The sequence below is a fragment of the Aethalodelphis obliquidens genome, unplaced genomic scaffold, assembly GCF_003676395.1.
Source record: "Aethalodelphis obliquidens isolate GAN/ISIS:26980383/991018 unplaced genomic scaffold, ASM367639v1 scaffold1, whole genome shotgun sequence".
Classification (NCBI taxonomy): Eukaryota; Metazoa; Chordata; class Mammalia; order Artiodactyla; family Delphinidae; genus Aethalodelphis; species Aethalodelphis obliquidens.
Genome location: NW_020837945.1, coordinates 72,294,303 through 72,311,283, shown reverse-complemented (window position 1 = coordinate 72,311,283; position 16,981 = coordinate 72,294,303). Strand labels below are relative to the sequence as shown.

General features: G+C 36.1%; 1 protein-coding gene across 9 annotated transcripts in view; it reads left to right on the top strand.

The window, feature by feature from the left end:
* Window positions 1-13,187, top strand: part of DLG1 (discs large MAGUK scaffold protein 1) — a 286,699-nt gene extending 273,512 nt beyond the window's left edge. For all 9 annotated transcript variants that reach the window (XM_027108229.1, XM_027108241.1, XM_027108235.1 and 6 more), the window contains 2 exons: window positions 9,268-9,359; window positions 10,285-13,187. In XM_027108229.1, coding sequence (XP_026964030.1) covers window positions 9,268-9,359; window positions 10,285-10,391 — 199 coding nt within the window. In that variant the 3' untranslated portion in view covers window positions 10,392-13,187. The remainder of the gene's footprint in view (window positions 1-9,267; window positions 9,360-10,284) is intronic.
* The last annotated feature ends 3,794 nt before the right edge of the window (window positions 13,188-16,981 follow it).

Genomic DNA, 16,981 nt, shown 5'->3' with positions numbered 1-16,981 from the left:
CCATCAATTATATGTTGCTTTCATAAGACATACCTTAATTATTAGTCTATGGAAGGGCTGAAAGAGAATAGAAAAAAGGGATATACCATACAAACAGTAAATAAATTCAGCTGGTTTATACTACTTTCAAAGTATACTCTAAGGTAAGAAGTATTACTAGAGATAAAGAGGAACATTCATAGAAGTTAAAGGTTCACTCCATTACGAAGATATATTTATACATTTGTTTTGCACTTTTAGTAGCACAGTCTCAAAATATCTAAAGCACAAATTAACAGCTATATAGGAAAAATAATAATTCTACAGTCATAGTGGGCAAACGTAACAAAAGAATCACAAAGTAATAGAATAAGAAAACAGACAAAAAAATAAATAAGGATATACAACAACACAAATTAGAAACTTTACCTAACTGACATACATAGACCACTGCACTCAACATCTGCAAAAGTTACAGCTTGATTTCAAGTGCACTTAAAATAATTACCAAAACTAATTATATGCTAAGCCACAGATTTCAAATGATTAAAAACAAATATCTCTGAGCATGATGAAATTAGAGTAGAAATGAATAATTAAAAGATCACTGGAAAATCCCCAAATATTTGGAAATTCTGTGGATCAAAGAATAAGTCACTCCATAAGTTAATAAATGTTTTGAACTCAATGGTAACAAAATTGTCAAGTAAATAAATTTGGAGGATGTAGTAGCCTAGAAAACAAACATATGGTAGAGAGGATTAACAAATCAAAAATGTTTTCTTTGAAAAAACTATTAATAAGAAATATCAAGGAAAGAAAATTTTAAAGGCATAAATAACATCAAGAATGAAAATGGGAATATCACTAAACATCCAGTGGACATTAAAAATGTTAACACAGGCAACCCAGTAGAAAAATGAGCAAAGGACTTAGACACTTCACAAGAGGATCCAAATAGTTAATAAACATTTTAGATAATGCTTAATCATGGAAATGCAAGTTAAAACCACAAGGTCATATGTTATACTAAAATAGCTAAAATGAAAAAATACCAAATGTTGGCAAGGATGTGGAAAAACTGAAGCTCATAACACTGATAGGAGTGTAAATTGGTACATCCACATTGGTAAACTTGTTTACAGTATCTCCTAAAGCTGAACATACACATAACTTAGGACCCAAAAGTCTCATTCCTAGATATATTCTCAACAGAAATTTTACGTATGTTTACCAAAGAAATGTACTAGATTAGTTGGAAATACTATACTAAATAACTAAGAACTTGAAACTATCCAAATACCCATCAAAGCCTACATAAATATGACATATTCACACAAAATGAAATATTTTACAGTAATGAAAATGAGCAATCTCCAACTACACACAAAAGTATAGATAGAAGAATCTCACAAACATAATTTGAGTAAAAAAAATTCAGACCTAAAAGTATATATACTCCATGATCCCAAATTTAATCATTGCTTATAGAAATCAAATAGAGGTTACTCTTTGAGAGTAGGTTGGTGACTGGAGTGAAGACACCCAGATACTTAGGTGCTGATGTAATGTTCTCTATCTCAGTCTAGGTACCAGATATACAGGTAAGCGTAAGTTGCTGCAAACTCATCAAGATATATATTTATGATATTTCTGTTCTATGTTTGAAAGTTATGCTTTAAAAAAATCTGAAGAAATAGAAAAGGAAAAAAAGAAATAGAAAATCTAGACCTGTACTCCTAAAGAACTTGACTTTGTTATGAAAAGCCTTCCCACAAATAAAAGAGCCAAAAGGACTTACTGAATTCTATCAAAAGCTAAGAAATAATACCAGTCTTATAAAGATTCTTCAACTAATTTTATGGGCATTAATTTAATACCAAAACCTGTGAAAGATTTCACAGGAAATGAAAGTGACAAACCAGTCTTACCATGAATATAGATACAGAAATCCTTACCAAAATATGAGCAATTTGAATCCAACAATTTTTTTAATAAGATAAAATACAACAGCCAAGTTGGGTTTATTTAAGGAATGCAAGGCTAGGTTAACATTTAAGATTAATCAGTGATAGAGCTAGAGAGAAGATGGAGTAGGAAGCACCAGGAATCTATCTCCCCACCTAGACAACAGTTGGACTTGCAGAATCTGTCTGATGTTGACCCTTGAACATCACAGGTTTGAACTGCATGGGTCTACTTAAACATGGATTTTTTTCAGTAGTAAATATTTCAGTACTACTCAATCTGCGGTTGATTGTGGATGCAGAACCATGGATACAGAGGAACCAAGCATATGGAGGGCCGACTGCTGAGTTATACATGGATTTTCAACTGCATGGAGGGTTGGTTGGCACCCCTAACCCTGACATTGTTCGAGGGTCAACTGTATTTTGGAACTCAGGAATTCATTGAAGGCTTGCAGCTTCTAGGGGATGGTTTGAACTGTCAAATTTGATTTATTTCACCTCTTACCGTGGTAGCAACTACCCATTTCCCCACCTTCAGCCCCGTAGCAGGTAGCCATGCACTCATTCCTTGAGCAGCTTACATAAAGTTTGTGGAGCCAAGGTGGGGAATAAGGACCTTGTCCTCCAAACACTGGGGAATCTGTGCTCAGATAGCTGATTCCTGCTTCTAATTGTGGAGGTGCAGACACAGAAGCAGGAAGCCATTGTTGCAAACCCCACTGCCACTGTTGCAGGGCCCCACCTCTCAGGCTGAAGTGATTTCTAGAGAGTTAAGGGGCTGGTGCCTTTTTTCCCCCTCTTTCACGTTTTCTTTTTCCCATTTGGGAGTCAGACTAGGACGTTCACATATACAGGAGTATTCAGAAAGTCAACACACATGCCCAGGGAAAGGCACAGGCTCAGAAAAGATCTGAGAAGACCTTACGTGTATACCTCAGGCTAATCCCTGGCATGGAGACATCCTATAACAATTTAAAACAAACAAAAAACCCTAAAGGAAAGAGAATTTTACCTCTAGCATTATCACATTATAAGATTCCAATGTCCAGTATTCAACAGAAATTTATAAGGCATACAAAGAAACAAGAAAGTATGACCTATTCAAAGGGAAAAAAATAAATCAATAGAAACTGTCCCTGAAAAAGACCTAATGGCAGATATACTAGACAAAGACTTTAAGACAGCTGTCTTAAAGTTTCTCAGCAAACTCAAAGAAGATGTGGGAAAAAGTCAAGGAAACAATGTGTGAACCAAATGGAAACATCAATAAAGAGGTAAGAAACCAAAAGGAAATTCTGGAGCTGAAAAGTACAAAAACTGAAATGAAAATTTTCATTCAAATTTTTGAATGAAAATTTCATTCAAACAGGGATTCAAACACAGATTTGAGCAGGCAGGAACAAAGATTCGTCAAACTTGAAGAATGGAAATTATCAAGGCTATGAACAGAAAGAGAAAAGACTGAAGAAAAGTGAACAGATCCTAAGGAACCTGTGAGATACCATCAATCGGAAGAACATATGCATCTGGGAGTCCCAGTATTAGAAGAAAGAGAGAAAAGGCAGAATATTTGAAAAAATAATGGCTGAAATCATCCCAAACTTGATGAGAGACATGAATATAAACATCCAAAAAGCTCAACAATCTTTAAATAAAATGAAGTCAAAGAGACCCACATTGAAACACATTTTAATCAAACTATCAAGAGACAGAGACAGAATTTTGAAAGCAGCAAGAGAGAAGTGAATTACCACATACGGAAGTCCTTATTTCCAGTAATTTATGTAAGTGGACTAAACTGTCCAATCAAAAGACAAAGATGGGCAGACTGGATAAAACACATGCAATCCAAAGACACAAACAAGTTGAGAAAGTAAAAGAGATATTCTAGTCAAATAGTAACCAAAAGAGATCAGGAGTAGCTATACCAATATCAGACAAAGTAGACTTTAAATTGAAAAAGGTTATATATGACAAGAAGGACATTGTATATTAATTAAAGTTTCAGTATGGCAAGAAGATATAACAATCATAAACAGTTATGTACCTAATAACAGATCATCAAAATATATGAAGGAAAAACTGACACAATTGAAGGGAGAAACAGCTCTACAATAATAGTTGGAGACTTCAGTACACCACTCAAAATAATGGATAGAACAACCAGACAGAAGATACATAAGGAAATAGAGGGCTTAAACAACACAATAAACCAGATAGACGTAACAGACATATGCAGAACACTCTAGCCAGTAATAACAGAATACACGTTCTTAAGTGCACATGGGACATTTGCCAGGGGAGACCATATGTTAGGCCACAAAAGTTGATTCTTCAAAAAGATCAAGAAAAATGACAAACCTTTAGGCAGACAGACAAAGGCAAAATAAGACTGAAACTAAACTCTGAAATGAACGTAGGGACATTACTACTGATTTTACAGAAATAAAAAGGATTCTGAGAGTATTATGAACAATTGGGCACCAAAAATATGGGTAACCTAGGTGGACAAATTGCTAGAAACATAAAACCTACCAAGACTAAATCACAAAGAAATAGAAAATCTGAATATACCTGTAACTATAGTAAGTTTTGTATACATATAACTTATACACCCTATATTAAGAAAATTGAATCAGTAGTCAGAAACTCCCAACAAAGAAATGCTCTGGATCTGATGGCTTCCCTGGTGAATTATAACAAACATTTAAAAGAAGAACTAACGCCAATCCCTCCTAACTCATTCTGTGTGACCAGCATTACCCTGATACAAAAGCCATACAAAGAAACTACAAGAAGGGCTTCCCTGGTGGCGCAGTGGTTGAGGATCTGCCTGCTAATGCAGGGGACACAGGTTTGAGCCCTGGTCTGGGAGGATCCCACATGCCGCAGAGCAACTAGGCCCATGAGCCACAACTACTGAGCCTGCGCGTCTGGAGCCTGTGCTCCGCAACAAGAGAGGCTGCGATAGTGAGAGGCCCACGCACTGCGATGAAGAGTGGCCCCGCTTGCCACAACTAGAGAAAACCCTGGCACAGAAACAAAGACCCAACACGGCAAAAATAAATTAATTAATTAATAAACTCCTACCCCCAACATCTTCTTTAAAAAAAAACCACAAGAAAACTGTAGACCAATATCCCTTATTAACATTGATGTAAAAATCCTCAACAAAATATTAGCAAACAATTCACCAACATATTAAGAGAATTATACACCATGAGCAAGTGGGATTTATTCCTGGAATGCAAGGATGTTTCAACATATGAAAATGGATCATTGTAATAAACCACATCCACAAAATGAAGGGGGAAATCACATGATCATCAACTGATGTAGAAAAAGCATTTGACAGTATTCAGCACCCTTTCATGATAAAAACATTCAACAAAATAAGAATAGAAGGAAACTATCTCAACATAATAAAAGCCATTTATGAAAAACTGACAGCAAACATCATTCTCAATGGTGAAAGACTGAAGGCTTTTCTTCTAAGATCAGGAATAAGGCAAGGATGCCTGCTTTCACCACTTCTATTTAATGTAGAACTAGAAGTTGTATCCAGAGGAATTAAGCAAGAAAATAAAAGCCATCCAAATTGGTAAGGAAGAAGCAAAATTATCTCTGTTTGCAGATGATATGATCTTATCTGTAGAAAACCATAAAGACTCCACACAAAAGCCATTAGAACTAATAAATTCAGCAAAGTAGAAGTATGCAAAGTCAACATACAAAAATCAGTTACATTTCCATACATAAACGATGAACAGTCTCAAAAGGAAGTTACAAAAACAATTTTATTTACAATAGCATCAAAAAGAATAAAATACTTAGGAATTAACCAAGTAGGTGAAAGACTTGTACAATGAAAACTGTAGAACAGGGCTTCCCTGGTGGCGCAGTGGTTGAGAGTCCGCCTGCCGATGCAGGGGACACGGGTTCGGTCTGGGAGTATCCCACATGACGCGGAGCAGCTGGGCCCGTGAGCCATGGCCACTGAGCCTACGCGTCCGGAGCCTGTGCTCCACAACGGGAGAGGCCACAACAGTGAGAGGCCCACGTACCACAAAAAAAAAAAAAAACTATAGAACATTGCTGAAAGAAATTAAGATATAAATAAGTAGAAACACATTCCGTGTTCATGGATTGGAACACTTAATATTGTTAAAATGTCAGTACCACCCAAAGTGACCTACACATTCAATGCAATGCCTATCAAAATCCCAGTGACATTTTTGCAAAAATAGAAAAATCCATACTAAAATTCATATAGGATCTTGAGGAACCCCCAAATAGCGAAAACAATCTTTAAAAACGAACAAAAAAATGGAAGACTTATACTTCCTGATTTCAAATTTTATTGCAAACTACAGAAATCAAAATGCTGTGGTACTGGCATAAAAACAGAGATAAAAGACCAGGGGGAAGAAATGGTCAGTTGATTTTTGACAAGGATGCAAGACCATTCAATGAGGAAAGGACAGTCTGTTCAACAAATGGTGCTAGGAAAACTGCATGTCCACATACAGAAGAATGAAGTTGGATCCTTACCTAACACCACATACAAAAGTCAACTAAAAATGGATCAAGGACCTAAATGTAAGAAAATAAAACTCTTAGAAGGAAACAGGACGAAAGCTTCGTAACACTGGATTTGGCAATGATTTCATAGATATGGCACCAAAGACACAGGTAACAAAAGAAAAAAAGGAAGGTTAGACTTTGTGAATATTTTAAAACTTTTTATATCAAACGACACTATCCACAGAATAAAAAGGCAACCCACAGAATGGGAGAAAGTATCTGTAAGTCATATGTCTGATAACAGATTAATATCCAGAATATATAGAAAACTAAAACTCAACAACAACAAAAAACTTGATTCAAAAATGGACACAAGACTTGAACAGACATTTCTCCAAAAAAGATAAACAAATGGCCAGTAAGCACGTGAATAGATACCTATCATCACTAATCACTAGGGAAATGCAAATCAAAACTACAATGACATACCACCTCACACCCATTAGGATGACTACTGTCAAAAAAACAGAAAATAATTGCTGTCAAGGATGTGGAAAAACTGGAATTCTTGTGCACTGTTGGTGGGAATATAAAATGGTACAGTGGCTGTGGAAAATAGTTATGGCACTTCCTCAAAATACTAAAAATCATAATTACTATATGATCCTGCAATTCCACCTCTGAGTATATCCCCAAAAGTATTGAAAACAAGGTCTTAAAGAGATATTTGTACACCCATGTTCATGTTATCATTACTCACAATAGCTGAAACATGGAAGAAACTCAATGTCCATGGACAGATGAATGGTTAAGCAAAATATAGTATATGCACACAAAGGAAGGAAATTCTGCAATGTGTTACAACATGGATGAACCTTGCAGACATTATGCTAAGTGAAGTAAGCCAGTCACAAAAAGACAAATACTGTATGATTCCACTTATATGAGGCACCTAGAGTAGTCAGAATTATAGAGACAGAAAGAATGATGGTTGCCAGGGGCCAGGGGGAGGCAAGAGTGCAGAGTTATTTTTAATAGGTATAGAGTTTTGGTTTTACCAGATGAAATGAATTATAGGGATGGATGGTGGTGATGCTTGCATAGGTACTAATGCCACTGAAGTGTATACTTTAAAATGGCTAAAATGGTAACTTTTATATTGTGTATATTTTACCACAATTTTTAAAGTAATTTTTAAAGATCAGTGTAGTGTAAGACTCGCAGACATAGAAAACAAACGTGATTACCAAAGGGGACGGGGAGGGATGAAGTAGGAGTTTGGGATTAACAGATATACACTACTATACATAAAATGGATAAACACCAAGGACCTACTATATAGCACAGGGAACTATATTCAGTATCTTGTATAACTTATAATGGAAGAGAATCTGAAAAAGAATATATATATATATATATGAAAAGAATAGATATGTATATAACAGAAACACTTTGCTGTACACCTGAAACTAACAACATGGTAAATCAACTATACTTCAATTTTTTAAAAAATCAGTGTAGTGTACCGCATTAACAGATTTTACGGGGAATTCCCTGGCGGTCCAGTGGTTAGGACTCGGGACTTTCACTGTGATGGCCCAAGTTCAGTCCCTGGTTGAGGAGCTAAGATTCCGCAAGCCGCACGGCACAGCCAAAAAAAAAAACCAGCTTTTAGTACTAAAAAAAATGATCATTTTAATAAATGCAGAAAAAGCATTTGATAAAATTCACATCTATTCATGACAAAAATATCTTGTAAACTATGAATAGAAGGGAATTTCCTTAATCTGATGAAGGTCGTCTACAAAATACCAAAGCAAACATCATATTTGATGATGAAACATTGAAAGCTTTCCCTCTTAAGTTGGGAGCAAACTTCCATTTATCCATCATCCAGCTGTAACATTAATTATCAACTGTGACCAATCTCGTTTCATCTATCCCCCCACCTCCTTACCTCTCCACTCCAGATTATTTTGAAACAAACCGCAGACATTATATGATCTCATCCGTACATCTTTGTATATATTTGAAAGATAAAATTCTTTATTAAAAAACATCACTGTGATGTCACACTAAAACATATATACATTGATATGTATAAAATGGATAACTAATAAGAACCTGCTGTATAAAAAAAATACGTACACATTGTAGAAGGTCCAAGCAATATGAACAAGCATAAAGAAGAAAAAAAATCACTATGTCACACTAAAACAGTAATTCCTTGATATCATCAGTTCATGTTTTCTTGATTCATAAGTTTTGTTTAATTTTTTCAATTTGTTTGAATCAAGTTCCAAACAAGGTCTGTTTGTGACAGTTGGTTGTTAAGTCTTTTGATCTACAGATTCTCCCTTCATATCTTTCTCTTTTTTCTGTTTATTTGTTGAAGAAACCAACTCATTTATTCTGCAATTTTCCCCAGACTATATTTTGCTGATTGCCTTCTCATGGTATTATTTAATGTGTTCATGTATCCCCTTTACTATCTATAAATTGGTAAGTAGATCTGTAAGTCATATTTTAATATGAAATTTTCATCGAAGTCAAAACTGTCAAATTAATGCTTAGTTTTTTTGGCTGTCTTGAACTAATGCAAAAATGTGTTGAAACCCTTCTGTCATTCCAAGTAAAAAGCTACATAGTCAGTGACTGGATGTAGTTTTTAATGACATTAAGATTCTCAACAGAGCTCAACTTTTCATGATTTTATATATCTTCTCTCCTTTGTCATCCTTTTTCAAAAGTATTATAATGTAGTAATTACTAATTTCTAAATTTATTTGTATAGGGAAATGAATAAGCGTCTGACGGAAGAACAAGCCAGAAAGACGTTTGAGAGAGCCATGAAACTGGAACAAGAATTTACTGAACATTTCACAGGTTGGCATGATGTGTAGCAGTGCCCTTTATGGTAGAATTTTGCTTTGGAGCCATATGAACTCACCCATTGAAATGGATTTTGAACTATGCCCACATTTACCAGTAGTAATAATAAGTGCTTAAGTTCCAGAATAATTCATCTAATCTAGGTTGCAGTGATGAGGAATCTTGAAATTTAGTGTTTCTTAGGTTGTCGATGAGGATAGCGTGTACAGAGGAAAACATTCAGACTTGACTTCTTCAGTGAAACTGACTTTTCTCTTATTCTTTATAAATTTTGATCTATTTTAAGATACTATTTGTTTAAAAAGAGAAGAATAGGTAGCAATTCCCAAATTCATTTTATTCTTTAAATTATTCCTTAGGTATCTTTGGATAGGTTTTTGTTGTTGTTTATTGTTTGTTTGAAATAATGATTAGCTTATATTTGGTGTTCATATTAAGTACCATTAAGTGTCATGGTGTTGTAACCCGTGTGTGTGTGTGTGTGTGTGTTTTTAAGGATTTTTAATAATTTCAGACTTACAGAAAAATCACAAGAATAGTACCAGCAATTCTCATATACCTGTATTCCACAAATGTTAACATTTTACCACATTTATAATTTTGCTGAAACATTTAAGAGTAAGTTGCAGACAAATGCTCTTTTGCCTCTAAATACTTCAGTGTCTATTTCCCAAATACACAAAACAAAGTAAAAAATCACCAAATCTTGCTTTCTGATAAATTTTTAAAATAAATTTTTTTCTATTTTAAAAATAAGAAAATTCATGAAATGAGCCCTTTCTAAGCAAACAATACATAGATGGTATCTCTTCCTGAATGAGTATTTCTAAGATATAGCTTCTGCTGTCTTACCAACAATTGTAATGGTGAAGATAGACAATTTTAATGGAGGTTTCTGATTTTGTTTCTATCATTACAGCTATTATACAGGGAGATACGCTGGAAGACATTTACAACCAAGTGAAGCAGATCATAGAAGAACAGTCTGGTCCTTACATCTGGGTTCCAGCAAAAGAAAAGTTATGAGGACTGATGTTTTCTCTGTTTCTCTTTTCCAGTCTCATTTTCTCTGACACTTCTTTGCCCTTTCCTTCTGGAGTCTGTCTTCAATACTTCTTCCATGTTGAATCATATCCCACTCATCATGGTCTGCAGTTGCACTTATTTTTGACATCTTAGTGTCTCCTTCAAGTTGTAACATCTGTATTATTTTATCTCACTATTGGTTTGTGGCCATTTTTCACAAATGAAGATGGAATGGCCTGACCAGCTATTAATAGGATTTGGGGAGACGGGGAAATTGTGGTAAAATTCCTTAATGTTTAAGGGAAAGTAACTTTAAGAGATTTTCAGAGAAGCTTTATATACATTCTTTCCAAATTTCAATATAAATGAAAGAAAAGTGGTTTTAATCAATGATTTAGTAAACTTTGAGCAACAATGCACGCTTAACTTTAATAGCATGGTTTGGCCAACATATTAGCTCTCAAGTCCTTTTCTCAATTGACTTCTGTTATCAAAGCAAATATTTCATTACAGACAAATAAGGAAAATATGTTTTTTAATTTCAAAATTAATATCTGAGTTAACTTTAATAATTTCACAAGGGATATTCATATCTTCTTAAAGTCTTTTATTGTTTGAAGTTTTTTTTTTTCCTCCCAGTAGACTTGCTAGGAATAACAATGTCTAAATGTTTTTAATCTACTTGTGCAACACTATTTATAGTGTCTTACAAAAGTTCATACATAATGATCATCACATTTTCTGAATTGAGGCCATGTTTAGGTGCTAGGGGAGTTTACCTTTTACACATAAGGTTGAGAAAATTTCATAGAGATAAATACAAAACAGACGTTACAGTGATGATGTAATCATTATGGCAGTGGGAAAGGAGTCCAATTCATAGTCTAAAATTTTAAATGCATTCTTAGGGGTTAGATTTTAATGAATATTTTACCCACAATAACTGACTATTTTGTTATAATAAAATATATATATATAAATATATATATAACTTTCTTTAAACTCTGTAACTATGGGAATTATTTTCTTTACATAGTTGCACACACACAAACATATATATGTATATTTAAAATATATTTTTTTTCTTTTGCCACCTACTCTCTTGGTTTGGTTTTAAGTTAAATATTAATTGATTGGACTTTATCTTCCTTAATCGTGTGAAGTGAAAACAGGAGGATGGTGGTTGTGGAAAGAAGCCCTTAGGGAAATTAGGTTATACATAAAAACATGGGCATGTTCTCCTCTTTTCTATAAAAGTTTTCAAATGGTTCCTGGTTGGTTTTTTGTGGGTTTTTTTTTTTTTCCGGGGGGTGTTGGGTGTTGTTCCCGTTGTTCTTGTCATTGGGTTTGGATTTGGTCTCCACCTCTTTCCAGTTCTCCTTTCATTAATAGGCAAACAGGCAAAAACCTCATGTGTATGAGTGTTTTCCCCTCAGACTGTACACCTTTCATCTCTTGTAGCTGCTCTGCAGTAGAGTTGCACAGATCTTCATGGTGAGCAATTAAGAAATTTTAGTGAAAAGTAGGTAACAATTTCAGAAATCAATTTCTCTGGTCTTTTATATTAATAATACTGTTTGGCTTCCCATTGCTTTTTTGGAGTTTATTAAATATGTGTTTTTGACAACCTCCTCATTACAGTTTCTTAAACAAATGAGCACTGGTTTGTAAAGAATTATCAGCATTATCCATTCCATTTATGAGAAAGAGGAGAACAGCTAATAAACTTTATTGTAAAATCTGTATGTTAAATGTGTCTTGTATTCTGAAAGAAAAAATTATTTTACAAGCTAGCATTTTCTTGGAACAGTTTGGGGCATCACATGATTTGTAAACTGAATTCAAGAATCATTAGGCAACCTAATCATATTTCTTCTGTAGGTTTTGGAATTGAATATGTTAACACATTGAAATATATACCACAGCTGTTACATGCTAATATAATAAGTTGTTTCCAAACATAAATAGATTAGGAGAAAACTATTGTAAAATGATCTCAAGAGCCTCAGAAATCATCTTATAGCAGGACCCCAGCATAAACCATTTTGAAGTATTTACTGGTCGAATGTTGTAAAATATCAAGAGGTTATAAAATGACACCATTTATGTGTTAAAATGTATATTACATTGCTTTCTGAATGTCCTTGTTAAGTGATTTTTTGTAAGAAGATACTTTTGTGCACCTTTCTAGATTGTATAGAATTATTAATAAAAGTACTAATTGTTTAGTACTACTATGCAACAGACACTTTAGTATCATTTAATTTTTCAAAAGAAGATAAGAATTACTGGCCGCACTATAAGGCTTAAGCAGAATCTCTTGGCCAAGATTACTTAGCTAGTAAATGACAGTGCTGGGTATTGGTATCGAAGTTTCTCTGTCCCAAGTTCTTTCTAATATACTATGCTGCCTCATTTTTCAGCCCCTACTGTGGAAGGCACTATGACTTAAATTATGTTATGTTACTGCCCCTTTACAGATAAAGATAGACTTAGATGAAGGTCCTTACCCAGAGTCTCATAGTAAGTAAGGACAGACCCACAGAACAAGTCATTCCCATCGCAGCTGGAAGGACTGTTTCGGGAAACAAGTCAGCCCAGCACTGTCATAGTGACATACAAGGAAAGAAACTCTTTAGAACCAAAAATGGAACACTATTCATTAGGGGGAAAAGTCCACTGTTCTAATACACAGGGAATAATACTATTTTGAATGTTTTATGAAATATTCCATATTTTTAATATGCTTCTTAATACCCTTAATTCGGCAAAAATAAAAATGCCTCTTAAATGTGACTACACGTCTTTGGTTGCTTTCCTATTCCATATCTGCTCAGGGCTCTTCAAAAAATGATGGGAGCGAGCTTGAAAGGGGGCTCATTCTAGCAGAATACACTCTGGTCAGCAAATACCTGCTGAACCACCACACAGTATTTAAACTCCAAACTTGGCAATTTGGGGACTTTACTAATGAGGAAAATTTGTTTTCTAAAGTACTAAACAGCTACCTTCTAAGATTCTGCCTTGAATACTCTTAATTTACAGGTGGTGAAACAGAAGCCCAGAGATCCCTGTGTCCTGATCAAAGTTGCACTGCAACCAGGAACAGAGCCAGGATTAGAGCCTTTAACTCCTGGCTCCTGGAACAGTAGTTTTTCTCCCATTCCAGTTACTTTTCCTCCCTTGCTGTGAGCTGAATTTAGTGGGCTCTTCAGTCCCTCGGGATGTGAATTATTGACTGAAAGAAAGTAAATATTAGTGAAATTAAGAGATTTTATTGAGGTGGTCAGATTTGAAAGATATCAGGGAAAAACACAAATGTCACTTTTCTGACCCAAATTTAGATTATCTGGTTCAGTCCAATGTTGAAGATTCCATTGATCTCCCTCCAGAATTGCACAACATAGCTCTCGTTGGTTTTGGCAGCAGAGTACTATAATGTGAAGAATGTGGGCTATGGAATGACTTGATTTGAATGCCAGCTTTACCACTTACTGGTTATGTAACGTTAGTTGGGCAAGTCATGTCATCCCTTTTTCTGTTTCTCTGTAAAACGGAGATATTTTGAGAATCAGTAAGATTACAAATAAAGGGGGCACCCTAAAAGTTAATTCCCTTTTCCTTGGAATCAGAAGCCTGGAATTGTTCCAACTTCCCTTGTATAGATTAACTTGAGACTTCATTTTGCCGTATTTTATTATATTATTTATTTATTTTTGGCTGCGTTGGGTCTTCGTTGCTCTGTGCGGGCTTTCTCTAGTTGCAGCAAGTGGGGGCTACTCTTCGTTGCGGTGCGCAGGCTTCAGTAGTTGTGGCATGCAGGCTCAGAAGTTGTGGCTTGCGGGCTCTAGAGCGAAGGCTCAGTAGTTGTGGCACACGGCCTTAGTTGCTCCGCAGCATGTGGGATCTTCCCGGACCAGGGCTTGAACCTGTGTCCCCTGCATTGGCAGGAGGATTCTTAACCACTGCACCACCAGGGAAGTCCCTTGCCATATTTTAAATGAGATTTGATTGACTACCTTGCAGGACTATTAATAAGGATTAAATAGAGCAGTGTGTACAAAACACCAATCACAGCATCTGATACTTGACTCTCAACATCTGTTCTTCCTCTTGCTCTGGAGTGTGTTTATGGTTGCAGAAGAGTGAGAAAGAAGAATATGGTGCACCATTCTTTATCCCTATAGAGAAATTTTGACAGACTTTTAGTTAAGAAATTATTTACATTTCAGTCTCTATAATCTTGTTAACGCATCTCTTCTTCTAAGGATTCCTACTCTTTGTCAAAGATGCTGTGATTGTGACCTACCGTAACTCAGCCTTAAACATGGAACTGGAAGACATCAAGATTTCATAAGCCATTCTCACATCTCTGTACAGTGTTAGACCCTACTGTCCCTAGCGATTCTCCAGAACATTAATTATTGAGAGTCTAGAAACAGGTCTGGAAAAAATTACTTAAATTGCCCAGATAAAATACATTGTCTTCCAATTTAAGAATAAAATAGTCACTACTTACTCACTGACTGGTTTCTCATTCGTTTCCTACTTCTCCATTCCACCCCCAAATATGGTTACCTGAGAACTGGCAAAACAAATCCTGGTCCGCTAAACAGCATTGTGAACAGAATTGGTGGTCAGGTAACCTGGTATTATTGTTTGAGACATTTAGGAACAGGTACGAAACCTTACCAGGGAGAGTTTCACACTAGGATTTTTCTAGCCGTTTCTGTCACCTATAGTAGTAGTAAACAGATATGTGAAGAATTAGGGGGATGAGACCGAAGGACAGTGAAGGCTGGAATTCTCTCTCACCCTCTCTCTTGTTTACTTTTTCTTGAAGTATAACATACATATATAAAATGCATTATTATAAGTGTACATATACCTCAGTGAATTTTTACAAATCAGTGTCGTGTGTGTAATAACCAGTGTGAAGCTCAAAAAACAGAACGGAACCAGCACCGCAGGCACCCCTACTCCTCAGCTCACTCCCAGTCACTACTTCCTGCTGCAAGGGAAACCACTATCCTCATTTTCTTACTGTATATACTTCTTAGTTATGTACAGTAAAATGGTGTACAATTCTATGGGTTTTGAGACATGCATGGAGTTCTGTAACCACCCCCGCAGTCAAGAATACAAGAGTTCCATTATCCCCAAAATTTCTTATTCTTGCCTCTGCGTAGCCAATACCCCCTCCAAACCCCAGCTTCTGGCAAGCACTGATCTTTCCTTAGTGCCTCTACTAGTTTTGCCTTTCCCAGAATGTCATATAAATGGAATTGTATCGTATGTAGCATGTGGAGTGTGGCTTCGTTCACTTAAGCAAAATGCATCCGAGATTCATCCCTTTTGCTGCAATAGTTGGTTAATTTTCACTTCTGAGTAGTAGTCCATTTGTGAATGTGCTGCAATTCATTTATCCATTCACTGACTGAAGGACTTTGGGATTGTCTCCAGTTTTCCCCACTATGCTTTGGTACTTCGTTACAACCATAGGCCTGCAGGAACAAGGAGCAAAGCCAGAAATAGGCCTTGTATCTGACAGCCACAGCAGGACCTCCCCACGCACACCTTTATCTGCCGTGAGCAGCCATGCATTTTGGCAGTTGCACAGGAGCCTATCGTCCTAAAACAAACTTTAAATGCAGACTAATAGATCCCAAGAGCCTGTTTACAGAACAAACTTGTGCCTAAAGTAGGAGACTGCTAGAATAAGCAATTCAGGATTTGTAGAATTTCAAATTCCCGGGAATAACAGATGATTCAGTAGCTGGATGTGCCAGCTACTGGTGCCAGATTCTCAGTGTCCTAAGGGAAATGTAGTTTGTTTAGGACGGTAGTGAGAAGAAGGTAGTCTGAGCAACAAATGAGAAGAGCTATTTGTCAAACATGAAATTGTCTAATAGACTTATAATTCAGAAAACAGTCCGTGGAGACAGCCCTAATCTCTTAAGAAAATCTAGTTTGTTGAACACCCTAAGGACTGTAGTTTTTTAAATTATTAAACTACCAATTTTCGGGCTTCCCTGGTGGCGCAGTGGTTGAGAGTCCGCCTGCCGATGCAGGGGACACGGGTTCGTGCCCTGGTCCGGGAAGATCCCACATGCCGCACAGCGGCTGCGCCCGTGAGCCATAGCCGCTGAGCCTGCGCTTGCGGAGCGTGTTGCTCTGCAACGGAAGAGGCCACAACAGTGAGAGGCCTGCGTACCGCAAAAAATAAATAAAATAAAATACCAATTTTCTTTAGGTGGTAACCTCTCTGCATCTTTTTTCTTTTTAAATAACTTTATTGGAGTATAATTGCTTTACAATGTTGTGTTAGTTTCTGCTGTACAACAAAGTGAATCAGCTATATGTATACATATATCCCCATATCTCCTCCCTCTGGAGCCTCCTTCCCACCCTCCCTATCCCACCCCTCTAGGTAGTCACAAAGCATGAAGCTGATCTCCATGTGCTATGCAGCAGCTTCCCACTAGCCATCCATTTTACATTTGGTAGTGTATATATGTCAATGCTACTCTCTCACTTCATCCCAGCTTCCCCTCCCCCACCCCGTGTCCTCAAGTCCATTCTCTACGTCT